This window comes from Quercus robur, chromosome 4 (assembly GCF_932294415.1).
Source record: "Quercus robur chromosome 4, dhQueRobu3.1, whole genome shotgun sequence".
Taxonomy (NCBI): domain Eukaryota; kingdom Viridiplantae; phylum Streptophyta; class Magnoliopsida; order Fagales; family Fagaceae; genus Quercus; species Quercus robur.
This window is the reverse complement of record NC_065537.1, coordinates 11,961,027-11,972,873: the sequence shown is the minus strand read 5'-3', so window position 1 is coordinate 11,972,873 and position 11,847 is coordinate 11,961,027. Positions and strand designations below refer to the sequence as shown.

At 34.5% G+C, this 11,847-nt stretch overlaps 1 protein-coding gene and 1 long non-coding RNA gene across 7 annotated transcripts; one reads left to right on the top strand and one right to left on the bottom strand.

Annotated features, from left to right (window-relative positions):
- Positions 1-2,996: 2,996 nt before the first annotated feature.
- On the top strand, positions 2,997-6,893 carry LOC126720590 (uncharacterized). 2 transcript variants are annotated; one of them, XR_007653519.1, is made up of 2 exons: positions 2,997-3,347; positions 6,265-6,893. It is a non-coding gene; the product is annotated as an uncharacterized LOC126720590 (long non-coding RNA). The 2 variants fall into 2 exon arrangements; XR_007653520.1 differs by having other exon boundaries at positions 6,109-6,893.
- A 1,280-nt stretch (positions 6,894-8,173) lies between these two features.
- On the bottom strand, positions 8,174-11,582 carry LOC126720589 (chaperonin CPN60-like 2, mitochondrial). Of its 5 annotated transcripts, XR_007653518.1 has the most exons (8): positions 11,196-11,582; positions 10,994-11,074; positions 10,780-10,848; positions 10,612-10,689; positions 10,130-10,235; positions 9,567-9,628; positions 9,016-9,102; positions 8,174-8,759 (listed from the first exon to the last, which is right to left on the bottom strand). XR_007653518.1 is itself a non-coding variant. In XM_050423192.1 (7 exons), exons 1-6 carry the CDS (start codon positions 11,211-11,213, stop codon positions 9,591-9,593), a joined length of 390 nt encoding a protein of 129 aa, XP_050279149.1. In that variant the 5' UTR covers positions 11,214-11,582; the 3' UTR covers positions 8,174-8,759; positions 9,567-9,590. The 5 variants fall into 5 exon arrangements, 4 of the variants coding, with proteins under 4 accessions (XP_050279149.1, XP_050279148.1, XP_050279151.1 ...); XM_050423192.1 differs by lacking the exon at positions 9,016-9,102; XM_050423193.1 differs by having other exon boundaries at positions 8,712-9,102.
- Between the last annotated feature and the right edge of the window lie 265 nt (positions 11,583-11,847).

Below are 11,847 nucleotides of genomic sequence, written 5' to 3'. Positions count from 1 at the left end.
TGGCATGTTCGAGTCAAAATACATTTTGTTTTTTAATGTAATTAAGTCTTAGTTTAAACTAGTATTATGCTCATACAATACACGACTTAATCAAAATTCATTTTTAAACAATTTTTTTTATTAATGTAGTTAAAAATAAAAAATAAACTAGATAATAAAAATAAATGAATATCTTACTTTTAAGTTATATAATGAATACATATTGTGTGAATCTAAGGTGTTATAAAAGGCATATATATGTTTCCTAAAAAAAATAAAAGGCATATATATGTATAAAATAATTGAAAGGAAGATAGTAGATAACTATATATATAACTAATATAAAAGGAGATACCTAAAAAAATTATAAAGGATTTTGCATAGTATATTGAGATTTAAGGCTCAAGTAATATTTAAATGGAAAAACCTTGAATTTAATTATTAAAATCTATTAAAAAAAATTATTGAAACCATATTTAAGTGGAAAACTCAATTCAATAATTAAAAACAATCTAAATTACTAGACATTTAAAAATATGAAGTAGAGAGACTACATGAAAATTTAATATTTTTTCCTTGAAAGCATGGGAGAAGACACCAAAACTTGAGTGATTTTCAGCCAACCAAAAAAAAAAAAAAAAAAGTTACCGCAAGATTATACTACTTTGCTATTTTTTTTAATTAAGATTTTTTTATAAAGTATTTGATGAAGAATTTTGATTGTAATTAAATTAAGGTAGATTTTTATCAATTTAAAAATTATAGGAGAAGAAGATAAGTGATTAGATGAAGAATTTGGATTGTAATCAAATTTAGTTTTTTATTGACTTAAAAAATGGTTGAAAGCATACTTAAGTGGAAACCTCAATTCAATAATTAAGAACAATCTAAATTAATAAACATTTAAAAATCTGAAGTAGAGAGACTTACATGAAAATTTAATTTTTGTCCTTGAAAGCATGGGAGGAGACACCGAAACTTGAGTGATTTTCACCCAACCAAAAAAAAAAAAAGTTACTGCCATTGCTATTTTTTTTAATTAAGATTTTTTTTTAATTACAAAGAATTAGATGAAGAATTTGGATTGTAACTAAATCAAGATTTTTATCAACTTAAAAATTATAGGAGAAGAAGATAAGAACAAAAAAGAAAAAGAAAAAGATTATATCTATTTTTTTTTAAATCTATAAATTTTTTTGCAATTTAGTGAAGCCACTTAATTTAGTGGTCTTTCCTTTGTGAGGGGTTTGGGAAACAGTTTCTGATAGGTCTTACACTTGGGATTTTTTCTCTTCACCCCTTCCTTCCCTTGGACCTTCACACTATGTATGATCTTGTTACTTTCTGCCACCCTAAGGCGGCGGAGGACAGCGAAGACTGTGAATCTCAGACAAGGGTCATTCCGAATATGGATATTGATTTTGGTGGGGAAGACATTACTGCATACGTTACAAACGTTACTCATGGTGAAGATACAGCTAATCTGTCCAATACGCAAGCGTTGAAATACAATAATGATACGGAATCATTGGTACAGTTGGAGGGTATTAATTCCGAATTATTGGGGCCAAATTTGAAGAGCATGAAACACGGCATTAAAGAGCTTGTAGTGATAAGGTCTGGTAGTGATAAGGGGAGTTTGGAGGAATTTAATGCAGAATCAAATACCGGGTTTCCTGGAATTAAGGATTCATCTGTTTAGCCAGCCACCTTTCAATGCAGAGTAATTTCAAATGAAAAAACCCTAGAAGTGTCAACCTAAGTCACAATATCACAAAACCTTAGGGTTTTAATTCAATCATCACAAACAACGGCAGAGATTGAAGAGTAGCCAACCAATGTCAGAACGTGGACGATTTGGCTTTGTAGGAATGCTCTTCATACTAGTGACAAACCATTCCCAATCCTACGGGTTCTGCAAGATGCTTGGTCTGCACAAGCATCTTATGTACGTTCAATTCCTCCAAAACCTCCAGACCGTGGCAACCTTGCTCCTCCACACACGAGGTGGACTCCTCCAGTCAATCACATGTTCAAGGTTAACTTAGACACAGCTATTTTTAGAAAGGAGCAGAAGGCAGGTGTTGAGGTAATTATAAGGGACGAGCACGGCAGGATTATTGCATCCATGGAAGATAGTATTTCTCTACCCTTTTCTATTGATGCAGTGGAGGCTTTTGCAGCCAAGGAAGCACTTAAGTTTGCTCAAGAGCGTGGTCTATCAGCCATTGTTCTCGAAGGTGACCCAAAGCGCACTATTGATTCTCTGTTGTGCGAGGACGTATCCCTAGCAACCATTGGACACCTTATAGATGAAGCAAAGGTGTCTGGTATTGGAGTAGGAATACGGGAGAGTAATGGAGCTGTTTTGGCTTCTTTCTCACAAAAAAATCCCTCAAGCATACAAGTTTGAAGTGATTGAGGCACTGGCAGCCCTCAATGCATTGTCATTGGCGTTTGAGTTGGGATTTCGTAGTACTATCCTTAAAGGTGATTCTCTTGGACTGACTCAAGCTTTGAAGTCAGAAGAGCGTAGCTTATCACCAATGGGTTTTCTATTAGAAGATGTGAAAATGTTTGCTAACAATTTTGTAAGATTGTTGTACTCTCACATTAAGAGAAATGACAATGGGGTTGCTCATAGTCTGGCTAAAAATGCATTATGCATACCAGATTTTCAAGTATGGATGGAAGATGTCCCATCACATATTGTTTCGATTTTACAATTGGATGTAGTTGAATTTCATTAATAAAATCCATCAGTTTCTTTCTCAAAAAAAAAAAAAAAAAAAAAAAATTAATTAGCACAACCATGACTTCTAATCCCAACTTTTATTATATAGTATAATGGGTCATTCTACCATACCCAAAAAAAAGGGGTACGGTACCCACTTATATCTGAGTCGTTAATTTACTCTCATTTTGATCTTGACCGTTGATGTAATTTTAATGGTTTTTGGTTACCGGTTAAACCGGTTTTATATATAAACAAAAAATTAAAACATTCATCACGCTTTTCAGCCTTTTCTCTTGTCTCACGTTTGCATCTCTACATCTCTACTTCGTTTGCTCATTGCTCTGTTTGCCTCTCTAAACAAAACCCTTAAATTAGACAGTTGATACCACATCTGCGATGCATCCACAAAACCCTCAGAGCCCGACGCACCCACAACCTCAAATCGGAGGCGCTTCTTCTCATCCAATCCAAATCGTCGGCCACTCTCTAGCTTATTCTCTTCCAGTCCATATTCAAATCAGCAGCGCACTCATATCCAATCCAACTTGGCGGCGCTTCATCTCTTCCCGTACGACTCGGCGACCCTTCTACTCTTCCATTCTAAATCAGCGGTGCCACCCACAATCTTCAGGTTCTCTCTTTACATATGATTAACGCTAATATGGGTTTATATTACTTCTCTAAACTTTGTGGGTTTATGATATTATTGTTTTGTTTGAGTTTCGGTTCTTATATATTTGACAAATTAAACTTTACACCGAAGGGTTTTGGCAAAGAAATCTCGGGTTGGGCTAGAACTAGAACATCATGTTTAGGTTGAAGACTTACCTGGGGACATTATCCCCCTTGCTCTGTTTGATTAGTTTTCTTATGTTTTAATAAAAGCATCGGTCTGTCTCACAGACTGGTTTCTCAAAAAAAAAAAAAAATCTTTACACTTTTGAGTTTGGGATGTGAGACATGGGAACCCTTATCCATAAGTTGGGATAAAATTAATAACACTTTTAGAAAAATAGTCTGAGGCTGAGGCTGAGGTTGAGGCTGAACCTGGCTACCAGCATATACTCAAGGTATGGCCTCTCTTATATAAATTAATGCATTACAAGTTTCTTTTAAAGACTTTAGACCGTTAGGAATATTAAATGCAGACCATAAATGATTTTAGTCATCTGGGTGTTTGAATGCAGTACATGCTACATAATGATGTTAACATGCGCCACCTAGTGGGTGAATTCTCTCCCACAATCAGAATGTCTAAAAAATAGTTTTAGAAATCATTCAGTTCACATTTGAACATACTTTGAAGTGGTCATTTGCTTCCCCTTTTAATTAAAATCTAAGTTAAGCCTTCCATGCAGAGTATTTGATTACCAAGATATAAGTGAGCACTAGGATTTTTCTAAACTAGGAGTTGTAGAAGATGTCCTTATTAGTTGAAAAAAGAGTCTAACCATCACATATTAAATTTTATAACTAAGTTTATTTTAGGGTAATGCACCATTTGCTGGTTCTGCCAACTTCTTTGGCATTTTCAAGTTTTGAGTGGCAGAGATTGAATTCTAAACTGATTTGGTTGGGAGTGTGGGGAGGACACGATACTATGAACCTATGGACTTAGGAGATTATTATTTTTTTTTCAACCACCTTGGCAGTAAGAACACCAATTTTAGAATTGGTTTGTGCTATATTAAAATATTGAAGTGTCCTAAATAAATACCGAAATTAAGAAGAAGAAGAAGCATCAGCAATAGTTTTGAGGCTTTGAGGGCGTTTGTTGAAATGAGTTTGTTCATATTGAGTTGCAAATGCATATAACAAGTGTTTGTCTATCTTTTGTGTCAGAAAAAATCTGGTCTTCGCTTTTTAATTTTTGGTTTGTTCCAATATTGGTCAGTGAATAAGTTAATGTACAGAGAGATTAAGGCTAAATAAAATTTCTCGTATTGGAACTTTTTTTCATCAATTTTTGGTTTTTTTATTTTTTATTTTTTATTTTTTTTTATTTTATAAAATAATCTTGAGTTTGAATGTGGAAAATTCTACAAGAAGTATTTAACTTAGGAGTACAATTATGTGTAAGTTCAAAATAGCTTAAATATGTTTTTACCTGCTTGCCCATTTTGATAACAACATAAGGATCACTGCATCTGACATCCTTGACTGCAAGGTTGGTTTACCCCTCTATGGACATGAATCCTAAGCAAACCCAAAAGGCTCTCCATCTCAGGGAAAAAAAAAAAAATTCAAATTTTTGACAAAAAAAACCAGTAGAACACAAAGGGTGAAAGGACTTGTTGTCTTATGTTATGGCTTTGAACATGGAATACCCTTTTACTTAGGCAGAGTGGAGAACTAGTTGACAAAATAGTTAGATACTATCAAAGCCTAACCCAATTGTGCATATTTATAACCAAAGAAAGAAGACAAAGAACCAAGTCCTAGGTTTGGCAAGTTGCAATATTTTATACTGTTCATAAATAGTGTAACAACCAGTGGGTTTTGGAAGTAATTTTAATTTGATGCTTAAAAACCAGAAATACATGCATAAAGGACTCTGTCACAGTTCAGTGGGATTGAGTTGTTTTTTTCAAACTTATTACTTGTTTGTCCAAGCTTGATTTGAATTGATTGAGAAGATTATGGGGTTGTGATAATATTTCATAGGCTGATTTTTAGGGAGGGAACCTAACTCACAGTACATAAAATATTGTATCTAAGTTTTGCCCTTTAGGCTATTATATCTAGAAACAAGGCCATCATGTCTAGAGTCGGGTAAAATTATATTTAGGTTATTTAGTTTTATATTTTAATTTTTCTTTGATTTGGTTATTCTAGAGTGGGGTAAAATTCTGCAATTTCTTTAAGTACAAATTTTATTCACTCAATGAAGGACATCAAGTTTCATGAATTCAACAATGAGTCCTAAAACAAAACATTATGTGTCATGCCCTGTGTAAGCCTTAACACATCATGACTATCTTTTACTTTTTATATCTTATTTGACCCAACTGTGTGTATCAAAGTGGTCCACATTAATTTAGACCTACATAACAAGACCATATCTTCTAGGTAAGACAACAACCTACATATCCAATTCAACCTAACACACAACATTATTACACAATCCATATTTCTTTTTTCTTTTTCTTTAGTAGGAGATTTTAAAAAACAAAAAGAACCAACCAACAAGCTGTTAGTTGGTGTACAAGCTAATTTGGTTCACAGGTCATATTCCCAAGCATGTATTTATAAACTAACTGGTCATAAAGGACAGAATTACAACAAGAGAAAGACTAGTAAAATGGGGTTGCAAGGGAGACCATTTAGGTTTTTACATGATAACTATTGTGTCTCTTTAGGTTTCTTAAATTTTAACTGTTTACATATTTCAGGTATGATTGCGGCATGTATGTTATTAAGCACATGCATACAAAAATTATCAAACTGAATCTAACCTTTATGGTAATATATGTATTGGAAGTATATTTTACAGTTTTTGCATAATTTGCTTAAGCTTCTTATTCATCAGCAATGTCTACTTTTTTCAGGAGAGCTGGTCAGAACTTATTCGATATAAGTTGGCATCAAATCTAGTGCTTTCAAAGGAAAATTAACAACGTTAAAAAATAATAGAAAATGCTAGAAATACTCCACTACAAGATATTTTTCGGTCACTGGAATGACAGTGATTTGTATAATTTGATAACTGAATTTTTCGGAAAATGCTACAATTTAGTGAATTTTATTTTTAATTGAAAGGGAGATTGAATTTCATGCGTTGCACTACCCTTGTTTATGTGAGTTGCACTGCATGTTTTTAGATATCAATTTATGTTGTTTGAAGATGGTCCACTGCAAGAAGAATAGAATGATGTCAGCTTACAGAGTAAAAATTTAGTTTTAGTTTCAGAAAACTTTGATGATTTCAAGGCTGATAAAGAAGCCAAACTGGAGGAATGGTTGGGGGGGGATTGACAACCCGCATAATCATAGAGACGCAAGTGATGCCGAAAGGGCTTTTACATGACAATACTCAGCTTATGAAAAAGCTTTACCTGTAAGTACTATTGTTTATTATATAATTTTCTCTGAATAATGATTATATACAAGATATTTGTGGTGCTCTGAGATTCATTTTTGGGGTAAGAATAAAAATTTGTTCTCATATTTTTGTACTGGTTCTATTACACTCACCATGGAATGGTGATCTCCACTAGTGTACCATTGAAAGACTCTGAATTGTCAATACCAGGAATCTGCAATCACTGCTTGGAAAATAGAATCAGGAATCTTCTTGTCATGAACACAAAATTGTGCATTTTAACATGTATTTGATGCTTCTGCCCCTACCAACTAGTTTCCAGTACTTGTGCTGCTTTACCAAAAAAAAAAAGGTTTCCAGCACTGTATTTGTTATGTGAAGTAATGCTGAATGATGAGATAATAGCTAGTACATGCATTCGGCACTATCAATTGTTTGGAGATGTTGAGTTTGGACAATCTGCTTGGCAGACTATATGACATTTTGGCCATGGCTCTTTTATTTTAAGTAGATAGATGTTTGGTTGGCTTCACCAACCCAAAGAAGAAAAAGAAAAGAAGCAGATAGATGTTTGGCTTAGGCGTCCGTTTGATTCCTAGTGTCCAAAATTTTGAAACTTCTTAGCAGTCGGTCAATAAGATTTTGCAACCTTCTAACTTATTATTCGGACGCTCTGTTTGTTTCAGTAATGATGTTTTCTAGAAAATGAGTCATTTTTCAAAAATTATTTTCTATAAAACTATCTCATTTTCCGATGTTTGGTAGCAATTTTAAATGAGTTAAAAAACAATTTCCTAACTTCCCTTATTTAGTTTGCTGTGAGATAAAGTTATTTTCTAAAAAAGTTTAATGGAAAACAATGTCTAAAAATAAGTCATACTTTTTATATTGACCAAAGATAGTTTTCTTTTGACTCATCTTTTTTTATGCTACCAAACACTAGAAAACACGGAAAACTATCTTTACACAAGGTTTTCCATCGAAACAAACGGAGCGTCCATCTACTCCCTAAATACTTTTTATCACACCAGAAATGTTCATCTTTTAATATCCCTAAAGGATAATCTGCATCAACCCACGTTTCCGGTGCCCACTCATTCCAATATTGAGCTCTTTTTATAACATTTGGCTTATAGATTTCTTGCGGATCTTAAATTGATGAGAGACAACCAAAATTGAAAGCAAGTGAAGCATTAAAAGCATCTGTGGTGCACAATAATTCGCTTAATTAGACCTCAAATCAAGTAAATCAGGATATTGCAAAAGACAAATCCATCCGAAATATGCCAAGAATTGTAGATGACAGGAGCAGTTGGATTGGAGACCCACACCTTTACCCTGACTCTCAATTGACAAAGCTAACCAAATTTAGTCAAATGACTTGAATCATTATTCACCGTGAAAAAGAAATTGGAAAAAAAAACTATATTATATATTCAAATGCGATCTCAAAATTAAATAGATTTTTTTTCTTTTTTTGTTAATTGTAAGGTAAGAATATTGACAATATTTTGAAGATTTAATTTGCTATTCACAAAACATTGAATCTCATAGTAGAGGCTCAGAGATCGGCAGGACTCTTCTATCCACCCCACAAATCAGTTTGGCAGCAAACAAGCTTAACCAGTTGAGAGTTCTGGGGCAACCTCGTTCTCATGAGTTCACCAGTGGCCTAGCCAAACGGTGGTATTGATCAACAAGCACTCCATCAATTCAGGCATCTTGATAATGCGCAGACTCTGGGCAAATCCAAGCTCCAACTCAATGTTCACTTTGAAATTGCATTTGTCACCTCCCAGCAGAGAAGCCAACCAACAACAGAGTTGTCCTTCTGCAAGTGGCATAGACATCTTCAAACAGCTGACAATAGCACTCGTAGTGTTCCAACCAAAGATCATGAGTAAATACAGCTGTTACAAGGCTGGAAACAGAAACTTGGTCATTGCTGATAGCTTGCAAAGCGGCCCTTTTGATAGATTTAGAGGTGAAGAGGAGCAAATCCTTCCATCAATGATAAAACATTCACAAGAAAAAAGGTTAGTTCTCAATCATACAAGCACAAAGAGCTCAAATCTACATATAACCAAGTACATAATGCCCCTCCATGCTAAGGTGATGCATTGGCGTGTCGTAAGCAAAAGAAAAAAAAATGACATGGAACACCCAACCATACAGCCCACACCATTAAATTCATCTTGAAAAGATTAATTTCACATATTGCACATGTCCCTTGCTTGATTTTCAACCACAGAAAAACCTGCTAAAATAACTGCCATAGCCACCATTCAGATCCTGGTCCCTAGTACTTGATAATGCAACTTCTTTACTAATAAAATATTTTCAACTGAAATAAGAGACATATTACACGATTACATTGACCCTCATAAAAGCAGTATGGAATGGCATACTTTGGTCAGATCCTCAAACAGAAGACAATGCTGCATCAGGTTATGTTAAAATGGATGCAAATTTGACTACCTAGGCCCACCAAAGATAACATCTAGAAAAGAAAAGCAGGTTAGGGATGCAGCAAATAATTTTCCACCAATACAAAGGTCAAACTCTAGGCTTTGTTTAGCACAAAGACAAAAACAAAAAAATCATAAAACAATTGATATATATCTGTATGTATGTTTTTAGTTGCATACATTGTTCATTAGTCATTACTTATTTAACTTCTATCCTTCACTTATTAAAAAATGCAGATGCAAAGAGAGGGGCAGAAGCTAATATGATTAGATCTTAGAAACAAGAAAAGATAATTCTTTTTTCCAATTGATTCCACATTTAACCAACTATGATCTTTACCTGGCAGCGTCGACTAAAGCTGTTCTAACCACTTTGAGAGGATCTATGATTCTCTCCTCCACCTGTTTTGCACAAGGACTATTATTAAATAAATGTCCAAGAAAGTATTAAATAAACAGCTTTAAACAATCATCACTTGATATTAGTCCAGGTGTTGAGACAAATATAGAAAAACTAGAAAAGAAAAGAAAGAGAAACAAGATCCACATGCAATAAATTGGATAATTCAACTTTCATAAGAATTCCCAATATAAACATGTTGGAAAGTTTTCCATTGTCAATAATTCAACTTTCATACAATGCACAAGGCTTTGTGGACACTCCCCATTCCTACAGGGTCTAGACACAGACATTTCCATGTTCTTTTTATTGGACAGAAAAGGCTCCAACTCAGACAACATGAAATTTCCTACACTATTTTGCTTTACCATAGACCAAAAATCCCCCGAGACAGGAGCCCAAGCACCAATAAGAGAAGAATTGAATCCCAGAAATAAGAAAAGGGATGCGAAATTGTAAAGTTGGCTACGATGGTAATTCTTGTAGCAAATAAAAGAACAAACCTTTAGCAGCATCAAAACCCAAATTATGATTATCTTGTTCCAACAATTTGCCAATAACCAGTGCACCATCAAAACCAGCATTTGAGGCTATTGTGAATGAAGGTGCCTAAAGCAAATCAAAATGCTCACTGTCAGTATTTAACTGCAAATAAACACCAAGGTAGATGCTGGCTGAGGAAATTCAACAAATAAAACCTTTGAAAATGAAGTTTTGTGAGTAAAGTTGAGTTGAATTTGAGTATTAAAAATAAAAACTAAAAAGCCAATGGGACAACCAAAAAAAAAAAAGGTAAGAGCTTTATACCACTATAGGGAGGTCATCAGAATTGTGATTTCACCCATGCATGTAGCACTAAGTGAATTCCTAATGTGTCAAAATTATTGATCAAAAAAATTGGCAAACAATTCATCCAAGTGAATAGCACACTGAATAAAAATTTTGAACATAAATAAGGAATTAAGGAGAAAAGCCAAACGCATACCTCTGCACATCTTTCTTCAATCAGCTTCTTATCCCCACCTCCATGTAGAATTATTGTGTCATCAAGAGAGACAGACACCTGTTATTTTATTTTACTTTTTTGAAGTTAGTTGTGTCCCAAAGAAATTCAAATATAGCACCATAGCATACTCTACACAAAAACATAAACCTTCTTTGCAGTTCCAAGCATTTCAAATTGAACTTTGTCAAGGGTTAAACCACGGTCTTCAGTGATAACCTGTACAATAAAGGTCTTAGCATAAAAAGAAAAATATAAAAGAGAAAAGCAAAGAAAAAATACTCTGCATATTATAAGTGTGTGTGTGTATGTGTGTGTGTATATATATATTAGAAATTAATTTTGGGGTAAAAGATTGCATAACCTCTCCCCCGGTAAGAATGGCAAGATCATCTAAGTTTGCTCTTCTATTTTCCCCAAAACCAGGAGCTTTGATTGCACAAACCTAAACACATGAAATTGCACTTTTAAATTATGAAAGCTGACACTACAACAAGCAGAATTAATGTCAAAACATCTTGATAATGAAGAAATTAAATTACAATTGAAGTAATACCGGACCTTACATATGTGTAGGCGCTCATCAGACTGAGTTGCAAGTCAATGCCTGTTCATAAAGTATTTAAAAAGGTATCATTTGATAGAAGTCTGGCATTGCTTTTAAGATCAAAGCCAGCAGCGGCGTCACGGCGAGATGGGTGTCGCATGGGTCTGCCAGATGGGTCTCGCCGCTCTCGCGTGGTGGCGGCGTCACGGCGTGGGCAGCAGCAAGATTTCACTAGCGTTTTGGTAGCTTCACTCACGGCGTGGGCAGCGGCAAAGTCTCTGAGCCTCTCGCCTCTCACTCTGTCTTTTTTTTCAGCCTTAGGTTTTCTTTTCTTTTTTTCTTTTGTTTTTCCGTTCGGACTTTGGAGAGGAGGTAGGAGTCTTCGGTCGGATTGCTGGGTTTACATTTTTGGTCTAAACTTTTTTATTTTATTTTTAACATGTGGGCTAGCCGGGTGGATTAATTGTTTACAATTTCAGAGGGCCCAAGCCCAAGCTTTTTGTAAGGGGGCCAAGTCTTTTTTTTTTTTTTTTGAAAATTAACCTACTTAAAAAAAATTTTTTGGGCCTGAGGGGCCATGCCTCCACCTGTGTCTGTCCCTGACCCTGCGAAACCAATAAGAAAACAAAAACAAAACAAGATTAATAACAATTCAACAATACAAAAGCCAA

Bases quoted from the DNA above. Each gene is read 5' to 3' on its own strand.
- LOC126720589 (XM_050423191.1), bottom strand. The intron at 10,849-10,993 runs GTTATGCAATCT...TTTATTGTACAG, and splicing joins CCATTCTTACCGGGGGAGAG to GTTATCACTGAAGACCGTGG. The intron at 10,690-10,779 runs GTTTATGTTTTT...ATAAAATAACAG, and splicing joins TGCTTGGAACTGCAAAGAAG to GTGTCTGTCTCTCTTGATGA.